The sequence below is a fragment of the Cyprinodon tularosa genome, unplaced genomic scaffold (assembly GCF_016077235.1).
Source record: "Cyprinodon tularosa strain WSP-4 unplaced genomic scaffold, ASM1607723v1 ctg656, whole genome shotgun sequence".
Lineage (NCBI taxonomy): Eukaryota > Metazoa > Chordata > Actinopteri > Cyprinodontiformes > Cyprinodontidae > Cyprinodon > Cyprinodon tularosa.
In genome coordinates this window covers 489,782-505,598 of record NW_024039403.1, presented here as the reverse complement: position 1 = coordinate 505,598, position 15,817 = coordinate 489,782, and the positions used below count along the sequence as shown (strand labels likewise).

General features: G+C 38.1%; 1 protein-coding gene across 6 annotated transcripts in view; it reads left to right on the top strand.

The window, feature by feature from the left end:
• Nucleotides 1-15,817, top strand: part of ralgps2 (Ral GEF with PH domain and SH3 binding motif 2) — a 142,243-nt gene that overhangs the window by 123,403 nt on the left and 3,023 nt on the right. For 3 of the 6 annotated variants that reach the window (XM_038309084.1, XM_038309082.1, XM_038309083.1), the window contains 8 exons: nucleotides 933-1,000; nucleotides 1,084-1,213; nucleotides 1,389-1,540; nucleotides 1,631-1,685; nucleotides 2,270-2,347; nucleotides 8,628-8,733; nucleotides 11,297-11,389; nucleotides 13,914-14,019. In XM_038309084.1, the coding sequence (XP_038165012.1) occupies nucleotides 933-1,000; nucleotides 1,084-1,213; nucleotides 1,389-1,540; nucleotides 1,631-1,685; nucleotides 2,270-2,347; nucleotides 8,628-8,733; nucleotides 11,297-11,389; nucleotides 13,914-14,019 (788 nt within the window). The remainder of the gene's footprint in view (nucleotides 1-932; nucleotides 1,001-1,083; nucleotides 1,214-1,388; nucleotides 1,541-1,630; nucleotides 1,686-2,269; nucleotides 2,348-8,627; nucleotides 8,734-11,296; nucleotides 11,390-13,913; nucleotides 14,020-15,817) is intronic. The other 3 variants (XM_038309085.1, XM_038309086.1, XM_038309087.1) reach the window with 3 other exon arrangements.

The following is a 15,817-nucleotide window of genomic DNA, read 5'->3' as shown; positions in this document are numbered from 1 at the left end:
CTACTCTGGTTAGAGCCTGTTTGTGCTCTTCTTTGAAGGGAGTAGTACACACCGTTGTAGGAAATCTTCAATTTCTTAGCAATTTCTCTCATGGAATAGCCTTCATTTCTAAGAATAAGAATAGACTGTCGAGTTTCAGATAAAGGTTCACTTTTTTTGGCCATTTTGAGCGTTTGACCCGACAAATGTGATGCTCCAGTTTTGTAGCTTCTGTAAAGAGCTAAACTGTTTTCAGATGTGTGAACATGATTGCACAAGGGTTTTCTAATCATCAATTAGCCTTCTGAGCCAATGAGCAAACAAATTGTACCATTAGAACACTGGAGTGATAGTTGCTGGAATCGGGCCTCTATACACCTATGTAGGTATTGCACCAAAAACCAGACATTTGCAGCTAGAATATACATTAGCAATGTATAGAGTGTATTTCTTAAAAGTTAAGACTAGTTTAAAGTTATGTTCATTGAAAATTACAGTGCTTTTCCTTCAAAAATAAGGACATTTCAATGTGACCCCATATATACATATATATAATACAATAAATAAATAATAAATAATCACCTCAATGTGATCATTTATGTACAGACATAATAGAAAGGAAAATAAATATAGAATTTTATCACTTGGATTTAACACAACTACTAAAGCGACACAGAGTGTTTCCAGTGCTTTGCAGAATATTTTTTTTCCTTAATGACCTTGGAAACATTTTAAAGGGGTTTTATGTAACAAACTGACAAAAAGTGTTGAATAATTATCAGGTGGAGGGAAAAAGATTCAGTTTAAGTTCAATCCTTTATCTTCAGATATGGGGTTACTTAAAAATCTGCTTATAGACCATCTAAATAGTTAATTATCTTATTTGATACCAGTTCTTGGTCTTTATCACAGTGATCATTATTGATTGAATGGTTAATTGAATTTTTGCTCAGGTTGTCACAGAAGATCGAGCCAGGCACCAGCACCCCTCGAGCCAACGCCTCCAAAGAAGATCTTGTTGGTAGGGAAGATTTTAGCGCTAAAGCCCATCATCTTACATCTCTTATACATTTCTAATTGTCTCCTTTTTTTTCACTTTTTCAGGCCAGGAAGCGTCGTCTTCTCCTCTCTGTGGCCGAAAAGGTTCGGTAGCGGCCGAAGTCCCGGCCACGCCTCCATCTCCAAGGAATCTGCTGCCCTACGGACACAGGAAGTGCCACAGCCTGGGCTACAAGTCAGTCTGCTTTCCCTGTCATTCTCCCATTCTTTCATTCATTCATTTATTCATTCATTTATTTATGTTTTCATTAATGGCCTTAAGTTAGCTGGGAAGCAAGAGGCGACAGTTCGTGAGCCAAAGCTGGCAGGTCCCCTTTATATCACTTGCTCTGCTGTATGTCTCTCCTCAGTTTTATCCATAAGATGAACACAGTAGAGTTTAAAAGTGCCACATTTCCCAACGCTGGCTCCCGTCATCTGCTGGATGACAGTGTGTTGGAGAGCCACAGTCCCAGCAGGGGACAGGCAGAGAGCTCTACTCTGTCCAGTGGCATTTCGCTCGGTGAGACTAAAGCCTGTAACGTTGAAACCAAAGCCGTACCCAGATTGTCTCACGGTGACATTCACCTTATGGTTTCTGTCCCCGGTACAGGGAGCAGTGAGGGCTCCGAGCTCAGTGAAGAGATGTCTTGGCCAGCTTTTGAGAGGTAATGCATCCATTTCTGCAGTGCTTTTCCCACCAGTTCATCATTTAAAACAGAAATCATTCAGCACTTTCATTGCTGTGATCAGTTGTTTTTGTTTGTTTTTGTTTTTTAAATCCTGTGCAAAATGATTTGCAATAAATTTGAAATTCACCATGCACAGCGTTGCTTTCAGGCCATCATGCTGTCATGCCTCACCCCCTCTACTGCTGCTCTAAAAAAGAGCAATGAACTGCAGACGCTACTGCCTCTCCAGCAGCCTCAAACGCATAAATCTTTCTACTAATGTGCGAAGGCTAAAGAGCAGCACTGATCTGATCTGAAATGAAGTCTACTGGCCTGAAGATCATCCTAACCTGTTCTCCACAGCACCATTTTCTTCTTTATGTTTGTGGTTTTTTTTTTCCCCTCCAAGGTCACCACATCCATTTTTAAATCTTCTAACCGACTGACAGCTCCTCATTTACAGCTAACCTGTGCCGTTTGAACAGGAAATTAGAAAACTAGCTAAATAAACCACACAGCTTAACAGTGTCCCGTGCCCCGTACCCTATCCTGTCCTCCTATCTCATCCAATTTCTGAACAGGACTCGGTTCTATCACTCTCTGGGCCCAGTGACCCGTGTGGCCCGCATCCCGTACAGAGGAGTCCTGAGGCCCAGCAGGTACACCCACCTCCAGCAGAACCAACTCGATCTCAACCAGACTCTCTCTGAACCCTTTTGTTTTTATGGTTTTTCGCACGCTTCATTCGCTGCCAGGCCGCTGCGTGCTGATGCTTAGCCTGCGTAGTGTTGGGGATAATCTTTGGTTTTTGGAAGTAGTGCGAGTGTTGGTGAAATCACGAGGCTCTCTGTGGGGGTTACAGATTCCTGACTTTTGCTGCAGTGAATTCTGTGCTCTAACTGCAGCTTCCTTCAATTTCTTGCATGTTTGTCACTGAAACACATGTTGGGGGTTAAAGAGGAGGTGGACTGAATAAAATGATTTAAAAAAGAGCTGCAGGTTAAAATAGGGGTGTGCAATATGACAACATTTTATCTGCCAGAGCAGAGACATCATGCTATCTGGCCTTAAATAGTTTATTTCTATAGCACCAATTCACATCATGTCATCTCAGGTCACTTTCCAGTTCACCAGATCATCCAATCAGATTGATTCAAAGTTTTCTATCTAAAGAAAACCAGTTGATTGTATCGACTTATTGACTCTTCAGCAATCCCTTACTCTAAGCATGCTTGTAGCGACAGTGGAGAGAAAAAACTCCCTTTTAACAGGAAGAAACCTTCAGCTAATAATAGTCTATAACAACTTCACTTCAGACACCTTCAGCCGTAATACAATTGAGAATTATTAACATCCTTGTTATTAAGAAATAGTAAGGCTTTACTCCAGAAAAACACAAACATTTGAATTTTAGGAAAATACAAAGACCTTCAGACTGCAAAAAAATTAAATCTAAAAAAAGTCTTCTTTTTTTTTTAAATAAGTGCATTTCTTCTTGGATTGAGAATGTATGTGACACACATTTCCAATGGAGCAATTTACATTTAATATTTCATGTGCATATTATCTAATCATCTTATTCTAAGAGCAAAAATACTAATTCCATTAGCAAATCATTTTATTTACCTACTCAAATTAGGGTAAATACACTTGATTTATGACATTTTTACTTATTTCTAGATTGTTTTTGCCATGCATACAGTGCAGTTGGATTAAAAAGTGTTTTCTTTACAGATTTCCTCTGATTTAGCTTAATTTTTCTGTAATGATTTATAGTGTCCTATATAAAATCAAAAAAATCTCAATATGTAAAAAAAACTTGAATTAAAACAAAAAGCTTTTGTGTTTTAGGAGTAAGAAGTAATGAAACCAAAAGGCCCCATTTGTGCAATTTTTCATAAACTGTGATCAACAGCATTTTTTCTTTCCTGATGTCTCCAGTAACATCCAGATTAGTCTCAAACATGTAGCCCAGGGAATCCTTTAGAAACAACCTGTTAGGAAACACTAATCAGGCTAAAAGATCGCAATCAGTGCGATCAATGCATCGCGGAAAGAATTACAAAACGTCAGTTAGCTACTAACAAACAGCTACTAACAAACAAACAGCTACTAACAAACAGCTCCGGAAGAAGTGGCCGATGGCAAACTTTTTTCTTCTTCATTTCGGTCACCGGCCGGTTTGCCGCCGGTGTAGGTACCAGATTGACTCGGGGGGGCCTGCGCCTTTTGATGACGTCACAATACATAATAGTTTTAACGTTTGCACAATTGCGCAAAACATTTTGATTGGTCTGGACAGCTTACTAAAGTAATTATAGCGGGGTGTAGGCTTTATTCGAAAGCGGGATTGCGGTTTGTAAACGGACAATTTTACGAAGAAATTCTCCATGGTCCCTGCGCCTTCCGATGACGTCACCGAATTCGCCATGGGCCTTGCGCCTCCCGATGACGTGACATTATGGCAACGCAACTCAAACAAACTACACTGAGCCCGCGGTCTGCATTTGTAACGACAATAAATTCAGGAGAATCAAGCTAAAGGGATACAAAAAATAAACTTGTAATATTACAAAATCTACGAATACTTTGTATACTACGAATACAAAGTATATTCAGAGATTAAAGTCCCTCTGATACTGTTTAAGTGACTGAGAAACTGCAGATTTGCCACATTTAAGATGGCGAATGCTCTGACGCATTTCAAAAGGCGCAGGCCCCCGAGTCAATCTGGTACCTTCACCGGCCACATCTTTTTATTTTTTTTCCCCTGAAGAAAATAAATAATTATTTTTAAAAAATTGTTTTTTATCTTTGATGCCAAATTGTTTGAGGATCTGAAATGTTTAAGTTGAATAAATATAATCATCAAAAAAGAAAGAACTCTGTAAGGGTCTAAATACTTTTGTCACATCTTTCCGGCATTATGAGGCTGATTTTTGCAGTTTTATCATTTAGTTCAAATTCAACCATTTTTTTCCCATTAGCTTTACAGAGTAATATTGATTAGTTAGAGGGCAGTTGTTCGTTACATTTTCTTTTTAAATAAAAATGCAGATAGAGCAATAGTCTTCAGTTTAATATTCAGTTTTATGCATTTGTTTCATTGTAATTCATATCAAAAAGCAAACATGGATTGAATTATTTTCCAAAAATATTTTTAAGCTTCAAAGCCCTGAATATTTTTCTTTTGGAGCTTTTTCCTTTTATAGAAAATTTGCGTAAAAATTGTGTTTTTTTTACTCTAAAATGATATTTCTGTCACATCGCCCACTCCTAGCCTAATGGATGCTGCAACATATAGATTATCTGGTGATGGTGAGGCTTCTGAGGGAACCAGCATCTTAGTTCTTTATGCAGTTTTAGGGTGTTTTGATTAAACCCCAGCAGATGCATCTGGCTCCACATGCAGGTCCTGATTGCTGAAGTAGAGCAGAGCAGCTTCTAGAATCAGTGAAGAGGTTTTCTATGGAAGCAGAGACCGACTGTCCCTCATCTAATATTTTTAATATCATTAGAGAATGGAAGGCATTATTATTGTGGGATATTTTTCATGGTGTCAAAAGAGGGGGGTAAAAAAAACTCTTTTTCCCGAGATGCATTTGCCCAAAGATACATGTTTTTGAGCTCACAAGATGAGAATCATTTAAAAAAACAAATCAGCTAAAAAAAAACAAATCGGGTACAAAGAGACCAGCCATTATGGTGCATTTAGGTACCACATAGAAACTAAGGAATTCATACTATTAAGTGAAAAAAACATTCATCTGTTATTGCTCAGAGGTTAATATTGAAATAAAAAACTAACTTCCCTGCAGTCGATGTTTAGGCTACTACAAACCAAAAGAATCTCTACAGCATGAGGTGCTGAACTTTAAGCTCCTTGGAACAACGATTCTCTATCCTGACTTTCTAGGAGTTTTGACAGGTCATATTTTGACTTATAATCTGTTGCTTTCGAGGGCTTCATGGAACTCTGATTGAACAACACCTGCAAAATCTGTTTGCAGATAGGAATCCTCTAAGAAGGGTAATTAAAAGCCACCTGTTAGGAGTTACAGTCATAGTTACAGCTTTTGTTAAACATTTGAAAATCTGGTTCAGGATGGAGATATTAAAGATGATAAAGGAGTCTGTGTTTTAATGATTGATAATGATTGAACCTATCAATAGTTTCTATTTGGCTGCAAGTCTGATCTTTCATAATTTTGCTTCCTATCAGGATATTTTTATTTCTTTTTAAATGGCTTAGTTTTCTGGACATGACAGCAATATTTTGTCAACTAATGTTTCAAATTAGAGCAATTAAAGGTTTTTATTGCAAGTTTATTTTGAATGATGTAGTTTAGATTGGTACCTAAATGCACCATTGGCCATCTACAAGAAAGCCTGGTTTTCCTTCTGGAAAATAATAGAAAAGTCTGGAATTTATTTTAGATGTTTTTCAGGTTTGAACAAATGTGGAAAAACAGAATAAAAATGGAAACACGTTTTTCTTTCCAGGCTTTATTCCTCATCTCATTCCCTTAATGGAATCCTTCTGTCATTCCTTCCTACATTCCTTCCTTCTTTTTTTCCTCTGGTGTTTCCTTCCTTCCTTCCTTTTTTCCTCTGGTGCTTCCATCCTTGCTTCCTTCCTTTTTTCCTCTGGTGTTTCCTTCCTTCCTTCCTTCCTTCCTCTGGTGTTTCCTTCCTTCCTTCCTTCCTAATTATTCTCCTTTAATTTTCCGTCATTGTGATTTATCTTTCTTTATAGTTTTCGTTTCCTTCCTTCCTTCCTTTTTCCTGTGGTTTTTCCTTCCTTCCTTCTTTTTTCCTGTGGTTTTTCCTTCCTTCCTTCCTTCCTTCCTTCCTTCCTTCCTTCCTTCCTTCCTTCCTTCCTTCCTTCCTTCCTAATTATTCTCCTTTAATTTTCCGTCATTGTGATTTATCTTTCTTTATAGTTTTCGTTTCCTTCCTTCCTTCCTTCCTTTTTCCTCTGGTGTTTCCTTCCTTCCTTCTTTTTTCCTGTGGTTTTTCCTTCCTTCCTTCCTTCCTTCCTTCCTTCCTTCCTTCCTTCCTTCCTTCCTTCCTTCCTTCCTTCCTTCCTTCCTTCCTTCCTTCCTTCCTAATTATTCTCCTTTAATTTTCCGTCATTGTGATTTATCTTTCTTTATAGTTTTCGTTTCCTTCCTTCCTTCCTTCCTTTTTCCTCTGGTGTTTCCTTCCTTCCTTCTTTTTTCCTGTGGTTTTTCCTTCCTTCCTTCCTTCCTTCATTCCTTCCTTCCTTCCTTCCTAATTATTCTCCTTTAATTTTCCGTCATTGTGATTTATCTTTCTTTATAGTTTTCGTTTCCTTCCTTCCTTCCTTCCTTCCTTTTTCCTCTGGTGTTTCCTTCCTTCCTTCTTTTTTCCTGTGGTTTTTCCTTCCTTCCTTCCTTCCTTTCTTCCTTCCTTCCTTCCTTCCTTCCTTCCTTCCTAATTATTCTCCTTTAATTTTCCGTCATTGTGATTTATCTTTCTTTATAGTTTTCGTTTCTTTCCTTCCTTCCTTCCTTTTTCATCTGGTGTTTCCTTCCTTCCTTCTTTTTTCCTGTGGTTTTTCCTTCCTTCCTTCCTTCCTTCCTTCCTTCCTAATTATTCTCCTTTAATTTTCCGTCATTGTGATTTATCTTTCTTTATAGTTTTCGTTTCCTTCCTTCCTTCCTTCCTTTTTCCTCTGGTGTTTCCTTCCTTCCTTCTTTTTTCCTGTGGTTTTTCCTTCCTTCCTTCCTTCCTTCCTTCCTTCCTTCCTTCCTTCCTTCCTTCCTAATTATTCTCCTTTAATTTTCCGTCATTGTGATTTATCTTTCTTTATAGTTTTCGTTTCCTTCCTTCCTTCCTTCCTTTTTCCTCTGGTGTTTCCTTCCTTCCTTCTTTTTTCCTGTGGTTTTTCCTTCCTTCCTTCCTTCCTTCCTTCCTTCCTTCCTTCCTTCCTAATTATTCTCCTTTAATTTTCCGTCATTGTGATTTATCTTTCTTTATAGTTTTCGTTTCCTTCCTTCCTTCCTTCCTTCCTTTTTCGTCTGGTGTTTCCTTCCTTCCTTCTTTTTTCCTGTGGTTTTTCCTTCCTTCCTTCCTTCCTTCCTTCCTTCCTTCCTTCCTTCCTTCCTTCCTTCCTTCCTTCCTTCCTTCCTTCCTTCCTTCCTTCCTTCCTTCCTTCCTTCCTAATTATTCTCCTTTAATTTTCCGTCATTGTGATTTATCTTTCTTTATAGTTTTCGTTTCCTTCCTTCCTTCCTCCCTTCCTTGTTTCTGGGTTTATATTTGCAGCCTGTTCATTGTAGATGAATCTGATTGGCCGTAAAGAACTGAGAACTCCGTAAAATGTGGTGTCTAAATGTGTAGGAACCAGAGGAAGCTCAGCAGGAGAGCAAGGATCAACTTGTCTGAAGCTCCGATATTGAAAACTTTAATGGATTCAAAGAGAGAATTCTCTTGTCGCTTTACATGTTGTGAGCTCAAACTAAGCATTTATTTCCTTGAGCGAATCTGCCAGTATGACCTGATGGTCATTATGTCATAATCCTTTTCATAGAGGGACGACAGCTTTCTGCTTCCAACCATTTCTCTGGAGGGTGTTTATCAAGCTGGTGGTTCTTTTTCTATCAGGCTTCTTCACTGAGTTTCCTGCTCTGATCCTCCAGACAGACACAATCTGCACACCACCTTACTAACGTCTGCCCCCCCGTCTCTATAAATACAACCATTAAGATTTATATCTGTGAAATTCAGCCCTGTCAAAGCGAGATGGAGAACTGTATCATAAAACGGTTCCATAAAGACACGTTAAAGGTGGCTCTGCAGATTGTTTCTGCTTTCATTCTCTTCCTGGTTGATTCTGGTACGTTGATCTGCATGGCGGTGCATGTGACCAGTTTGTTTACGCCGCCTGTGATGTTTGTCTCTGTCCCGGTGCAGCTCGGCTGAGTCAGAGGAGCTTGCCGTTCACTTGTATCCCGGAGCTGTCACCGTCCAGGGGGTGTTAAGACGGAAGACGGTGCTCAAGGAGGGCAAGAAGCCAACCGTAAGAACACGTCAACATATTCCTGTAAAATGGTCGCCTGTGTGCTTTTCATATAAAAACCCCGTCAGAAGCAGCCTGGTAGTAAAAGCTGGATCAGTAGAGCAGCTGCTGGTCCTCACAGAGACTCTAAGCTGCTATAAAACTGCATATTGCTCATTTCTATCTCTTCTTTTTTATTTTATTTTATTTATTTATTTTTTTTTACATTTAAAGGCTTCACATCATCAAACAGATTTTAGTACTAGACGATAATTATCTGATTAAACAAAAAACAAAAAAACATGAAATAGTGAGAAATCTATCTAATGTATTCAAGCGTCCTATAGGAAAATTAAACAGACACCAGAGATGCCAACCTTCACGATTTTGATGTAAAAATAAGGTTTTCGGTTTGCATTTTGTTTTTATTCTCTGCTTTATTCTCCTGCTTCTGTCTGAGCTCCATAGCGAGGCTCAGCCAGACGCCACATCATGCAGAGAAACTCATCGCACTGCGATCTCATACTGATTACAGTCAGAGTGATTACTGAATATATTGCAATATTTTAAATGTCTTATTATTAGGGTTGGCTTTCTTAGTGATTATGGTGAAGAAATTCCTCTTTCGACAACTTTTGTCCAAACTCATTTGAATAAAATGTTTTAAGGTAACGCGCCTTAAATCAGGGGTCATTAAAAGTCTTTAAATTATCATTTTTTTAAATTAAGGCCTTAATTGGCATTAAAATTCATTAAATGTGATTATTGTGGCATTTAAAATGCTTTATTTAAAAAAAAAATATATATATATATATATGACAATCACAGGTACTTGTTGATGGCATTAAAATTATTTGTAAGAGCATTAAAAAGCATTAAATCAGAGTTACACATTCCTACGGAAGAGGATTAGGGCCACTGAAAAAAAAAAAGTTAACTGATTTTTCAATTTTATTTCAGTTTAATATGGGAAAAAAGTCAGAATTCTGACTTTAATCTCAGAATTCTGACTTTTTTCTCAGAATCCTGACTAATTCCGTCATTTTCCACCAGTGTGTCACTGGCCACCTCAAACAACTCACATCTTTGTCAGTGAAGCTGAGTGCTCCACATCTCTTCCTTCATACTGCCCATCTACATTAAAATCCACAATTCTGAGATTAAAGTCAGAATTCTGAGAAAAAAGTCAGAATTCTGACTTTTTTCCCATGTTAAACTGAAATAAAATTTAAAAATCAGTTAACTTTTTTTTTTTTTTCAGTGGCCCTAATCCTCTTCCGTACATTCCTGTACAAACCCTGTAAATATTAAGCTCCATAGTTTCTCAGCACAGATGAGTGATTGTGTCAAAGAGACTTAGCCTGTGGATGAATAGCATAAGACAACTAAAAAGCATTTATATCCAATGCGCTAAAGTTTATGAAACAGAATTTAGTAATTCATACGTAAATTCTTTGGGCTGTGATAAATCAATGCACTCTCATGAAAGAAAAAATAAAATCGCACAAGTTGAGGTTGAAAATGAGCAGAAATCTAAAGATGATCACTGCCAACATTACAGCAAGCAGGCTGCAATGGTTGCTCGCTAAGCTTCCTGTCAACAAAATCACTTTAGTAGGATTTCTTTAAGAGAAATCTTTGGAAAAGCTTTTTCTTTTCAAAACAATTATATGTGGCTTAGATGTTTACATGTTTACACATCATATAAAATGTTAAATTGATTCCAGCGGTTGTGTGATTGGTTTGCTTTTACTGGGGCAGAAATGCTCCCTAATCAGAAGTAGAGGAATAACGGGTCACTGAAGGTTGCTTAAATATGTTCATATGGTAAGTTTTGTGTCGTAATAGAATTTTATTTTTAAAATGCTTGTTGTTTTAGTTTAGTTACATATCCTTAAAGATGGTAACTTAAGCTGGTTATAGTCCTCTTCCACTCTTTTTAAATATATGTTGCAGCGTTGGATAAATATCATTAGGACTTTGTGATAAGCCAAGGTTTGCATCTCTAAAACACCCTTTGTGAATTATTAATTGAATTATTCACATTTTATAACCTTCAATATGGTAGATTTCAATCAGTTCATAAATATGGAAAAAACAAAAAGAACAGCAATAAAAACAAAAGTTGGACATATGTGGGCACTAATGGTGGAACGACCATTAATCAGGTCAATTTTCTACAGAAGTTTTTTTTTTTTTTATTGTTTTTCATAATAAATAAAATCATCACCTGCAGAGTGTTTTTATTTTTTTCTCCATTACTGTTGTCTCAAAAAATAAGCACGGAGTAAATAGCTCTAGTTTCTTTGTTTTAGCCAAATAAATTTGTATATGCATGAAACTTTGCTATGTGATTTAATAATTTATTTGTTTTTTTTTTGTTTTTTTTTATATCACCATTCTAGCCTATCACCTAAAATTAATAACTTCTGTGTTCCTTTTTTTGCATCTTCCCTATTTTATTTATTTTCATTATTTCTTGAATGGTGTAAATTGTTCTTTTTATTATCGATTCATTTCACATACATTTTTTTTCATGTTAAAGGTAGAAGCATTTATCTTAGTTTGTCTTTTTTGCATCCAGGTGGCATCTTGGACTAAATACTGGGTTGCGCTTTGTGGAACTCAGCTTTACTACTATCCTGCCAAGTCCCTGAAGGCCACAGAGAGGAAGCATGTAAGTCGGACCCAAACATCCCCACATTGCTCACATATTTGTCTCCGGAGATTGACGTTAGTTCAGATTATTACAGGACGGCGGGAGCGAGAAAACAGAAGAGAAATACTGAGTTCATCTTATGAGCTGCAGTTGTGATTGGAGTGTCTTAAAAACACTGGTTTGTTTTATAGGAATTCCACATGTGATAGCCATTACCCACTCACTTCTAAAACAGTTTAATTACTGAATGAACTCAGAGAAAAACACTCGGCTTTTACTTGTTTTGAAAAAGAAAATGAAGGCAAAAAGAGACGAAATAATTTATCTCCTCAGATAAGAGGACAAAGTGAGGATAACTGAGTAAACGCGATGTTCAGAGGATGGCCGTCAGTGTGCTGCAGCCAGGGGGCACAGATGGCAGCTCTCAGTGTATAATAGGAGCCATGAATACGAGGCTTCGCTCACAGCTTTTAGCACTTATTCTTCCAAAAAGAGGCATCTTCATTTAGGTAAGTGGCTTTTAAGGAAGTGCAGAGACAAAGGAGAGCATACCGCCTAATTATCAGGGCTTCAGGAGGTAAAAGGACTGGATAACATCTCCAGAATATGTCCCCTTCCTTTCCTGTGTGTGGGTAAAAAAAAAATAAAAAATCTCTCTCTCTCTCTATATATATAATAAAGTATATATATATATATATACTTTATTAGGTACCCCATGCTAGTAACGGGTTGGACCCCCTTTTGCCTTCAGAACTGCCTCAATTCTTGGTGGCATAGATTCAACAAGGTGCTGGAAGCATTCCTCAGGGAGTTTGGTCCATATTGACATGATGGCATCACACAGTTGCCGCAGATTTGTCGGCTGCACATCCATGATGCTAATCTCCCGTTCCACCACATCCCAAAGATGCTCTATTGGATTGAGATCTGGTGACTGTGGAGGCCATTTGAGTACAGTGAACTCATTGTCATGTTCAAGAAACCAGTCTGAGATGATTCCAGCTTTATGACATGGCGCATTATCCTGCTGAAAGTAGCCATCAGAAGTTGGGTACATTGTGGTCATAAAGGGATGGACATGGTCAGCAACAATACTCAGGTAGGCTGTGGCGTTGCAACGATGCTCAATTGGTACCAAGGGGCCCAAAGAGTGCCAAGAAAATATTCCCCACACCATGACACCACCACCACCAGCCTGAACCGTTGATAAAAGGCAGGATGGATCCATGCTTTCATGTTGTAGACGCCAAATTCTGACCCTACCATCCGAATGTCGCAGCAGAAATCGAGACTCATCAGACCAGGCAACGTTTTTCCAATCTTCTATTGTCCAATTTCGATGAGCTTGTGCAAATTGTAGCCTCAGTTTCCTGTTCTTAGCTGAAAGGAGTGGCACCCGGTGTGGTCTTCTGCTGCTGTAGCCCATCTGCCTCAAAGTTCCACGTACTGTGCGTTCAGAGATGCTCTTCTGCCCACCTTGGTTGTAACGGGTGGTTATTTGAGTCACTGTTGCCCTTCTATCAGCTCCAACCAGTCTGGCCATTCTCCTCTGACCTCTGGCATCAACAAGGCATTTCCGCCCACAGAACTGCCGCTCACTGGATGTTTTTTCTTTTTCGGACCATTCTCTGTAAACCCTAGAGATGGTTGTGCGTGAAAATCCCAGTAGATCAGCAGTTTCTGAAATACTCAGACCAGCCCTTCTGGCACCAACAATCATGCCACGTTCAAAGTCACTCAAATTACCTTTCTTCCCCATACTGATGCTCGGTTTGAACTGCAGGAGATTGTCTTGACCATGTCTACATGCCTAAATGCACTGAGTTGCCGCCATGTGATTGGCTGCTTAGAAATTAAGTGTTAACGAGCAGGTGGACTGGTGTACCTAATAAAGTGGCCGGTGAGTGTATATGATTATAAAACTCATAAAGTATAATATATATATAATATATATAATAGCAAGAAATTAATTGCAACAGTATTTAAATTTAGCAAACCTATTATCAGTGGGGTTTTTCCTGTTAATCCTAAAAGAAAAAAAAAGAAATTATTTTTTATATTTAGTTTATTGCATTTGCGTTTTTAAAAATAAGAATTTCTATCAAAATGTTTGGAATACTTTTTCAAAGTAAATTTGCTATTATAAATGGTTTATTTAGTCATTTTATTGGGCCGTCATGCAGTTAAACGTCTTTCTAACCAGATGGTTTCATTTTTATCCACATGTGTGATAATATAGATCATATTTGACAAACAGACGTTTTCCTGGTAAATCCCAGAATTGAATGTGGTAGATAATTATGTAGGCAGACCCCAGGGTTCTGTTTTATTCACTGTTAATAAAAAAACCAAAAAAAAAACCTAATGTTCCTCATTTGTCTACGTGCTGAGGCTGTGATGGTCTAAAAATAAAAAAAATCTACAAATGGTGTATTATTGAAGAATGACAACCCTGAAAATGTTGTTTGTTCTGATCTCCTGCTGCACTGCATGCATTCTGAGACATTAAGCTAAATGTGTGTTTTATTTGTTCTCCTGTCAGTTTAAGTCCACATCCAGCAAGAGCGTGTGTGTGGTTGGCCTTATGGCCATGATGGCGGATGATCCAGAGCATCCTGATGTCTTCTTGCTGACCGACTCGGAGCATGGTGAGACTCAGACACGCTAAGAATACGTCTCTAAACCCGCTAATGTTTGTTTTATTTAGCCAACATGCTGTATTTGGTCAAACTTCTTTGATCTGAAACAGCTTTGAGTTTTATTTACTGTTTAGGGGACCTCTGTAGAATAATTTTGGTCAAGCTGTGTTTTATGTAGGAAGATAAATCTGTGCGTGCGTGCTTCTTAAATCTGGTGTTCCTTGTGAAAATAGCAGCCTTTCCATCATGCATTCCTTTTCAATTTAACTGGCTCGTTAGAAGCCAAGCAGCGCACTGCAAAACATTTACATCTAAATAAGTCATTTTTTTCTTGAATTGAGGAGGTAAGTGAGACACTTTTAAAGGAACTAGACTACTTTACGTTTAAAATAAAAAAAAAACATTGCATTGTCTTACAGGTTGACGTTAAGGATTTTTACACTTTCGCATTTCATTTGCCCAGAAACAATTTTTACTTGCCCAGTATAATGTTTGATAAATATAGTTCCTAATATTCATTTTTGTATATATCTCAATGAAACATGTTTGTTTTTTAAATGTTTTTTGTAATTCAGTATTTTTTAAGTTTCCAGGTTCCTGGTGTGTATATGCATGCGTCAGATAATGAACTCAAGCCTACATTACCGTGTTAACATGCTTTTCAATCCTTCCTGCACATTCTTTTCAAACTAAACTTTGCTTTAAACTGTTGTGTGCTTGGAAAAATATAAATTGTTATGTTAAAAATCTAAAAAAAAAAACTTGACAGGTTAAAAACTTACACTACTACTACTCACCAATTTAAGTTTAAGGTCTGAGTTACCTCAAGACCTCAGGAGGGACGAACCTCATTCCAACCCAGTGAGCCAACCACATCCTGCGAGGGAACGAATACAATGGCCCAAGATGAGTGATAACCAGGAATGGAACCAACTAGATCAAGACCTCGACAAGATTCTAGAAACCACACTGGCTGGGACAGCCGAGCAGAAAGTTAAAAGCCTCATGCTGGTTATGGAGTAGGAGGGAGGAGGTTAGCTGGAAGCCAGGAGGAGGAGATGGGCAGTGACTTGGCCACCACTGCCGACCCACCACCGGGAGGCTGTAGTGGTTCAGGGTCGAAACAGCCAGTGAACGGTGGATGCCACCTGATGACATTGATTCCTCCTGGCCAAGGCTACATTCACTCAGGGTGAATGAAAGAGAAGCATCTTCGGATGTATATGTATTATAACAATTTAATTTAAATTCTCTATAACATTTAAATGCACCTCTCCAATGTCTAAGAGAAAAAAATTAATGAACATTTTTTTATGTATGACCTGCATCACTGTACAGAAGTCTGCCATATGATAGAAATATTTACACTGTGTGCATACAGTTATTATTATTATTTTCCTAATCCCTGACTGATCATTTTTAATCTAGCGTGTTCTATAGTATAGATTAAATTCATCATCCAGCTGCTGCTCTGCAGAATTCTCTCCCCAAGAGCTGAATCACGCCATCTAGCGGAAAATCACGCGGCTCTTTCAAATCACGCAAGAATGTGTACAAAACAACAAAAATGGCGCCGGCAACGCTTGTGGGTCATTTTCAGCGAATTACTGTGATTTTGAAGTAATTTTGAGTGATAAATATTTTTTTTTGCGATCATTGCACGGCAGGCAAATGCAATGAAATTTGTACTCTCCCGACAATAAAAACTACTTGCCCCGGGAGATCGGGCGATGGTTGACATCGAGCCCTGTCTTATTTCAAGTGCATATTATCTAAATATCTTATTTTTGGAGTAAAAATACTAATT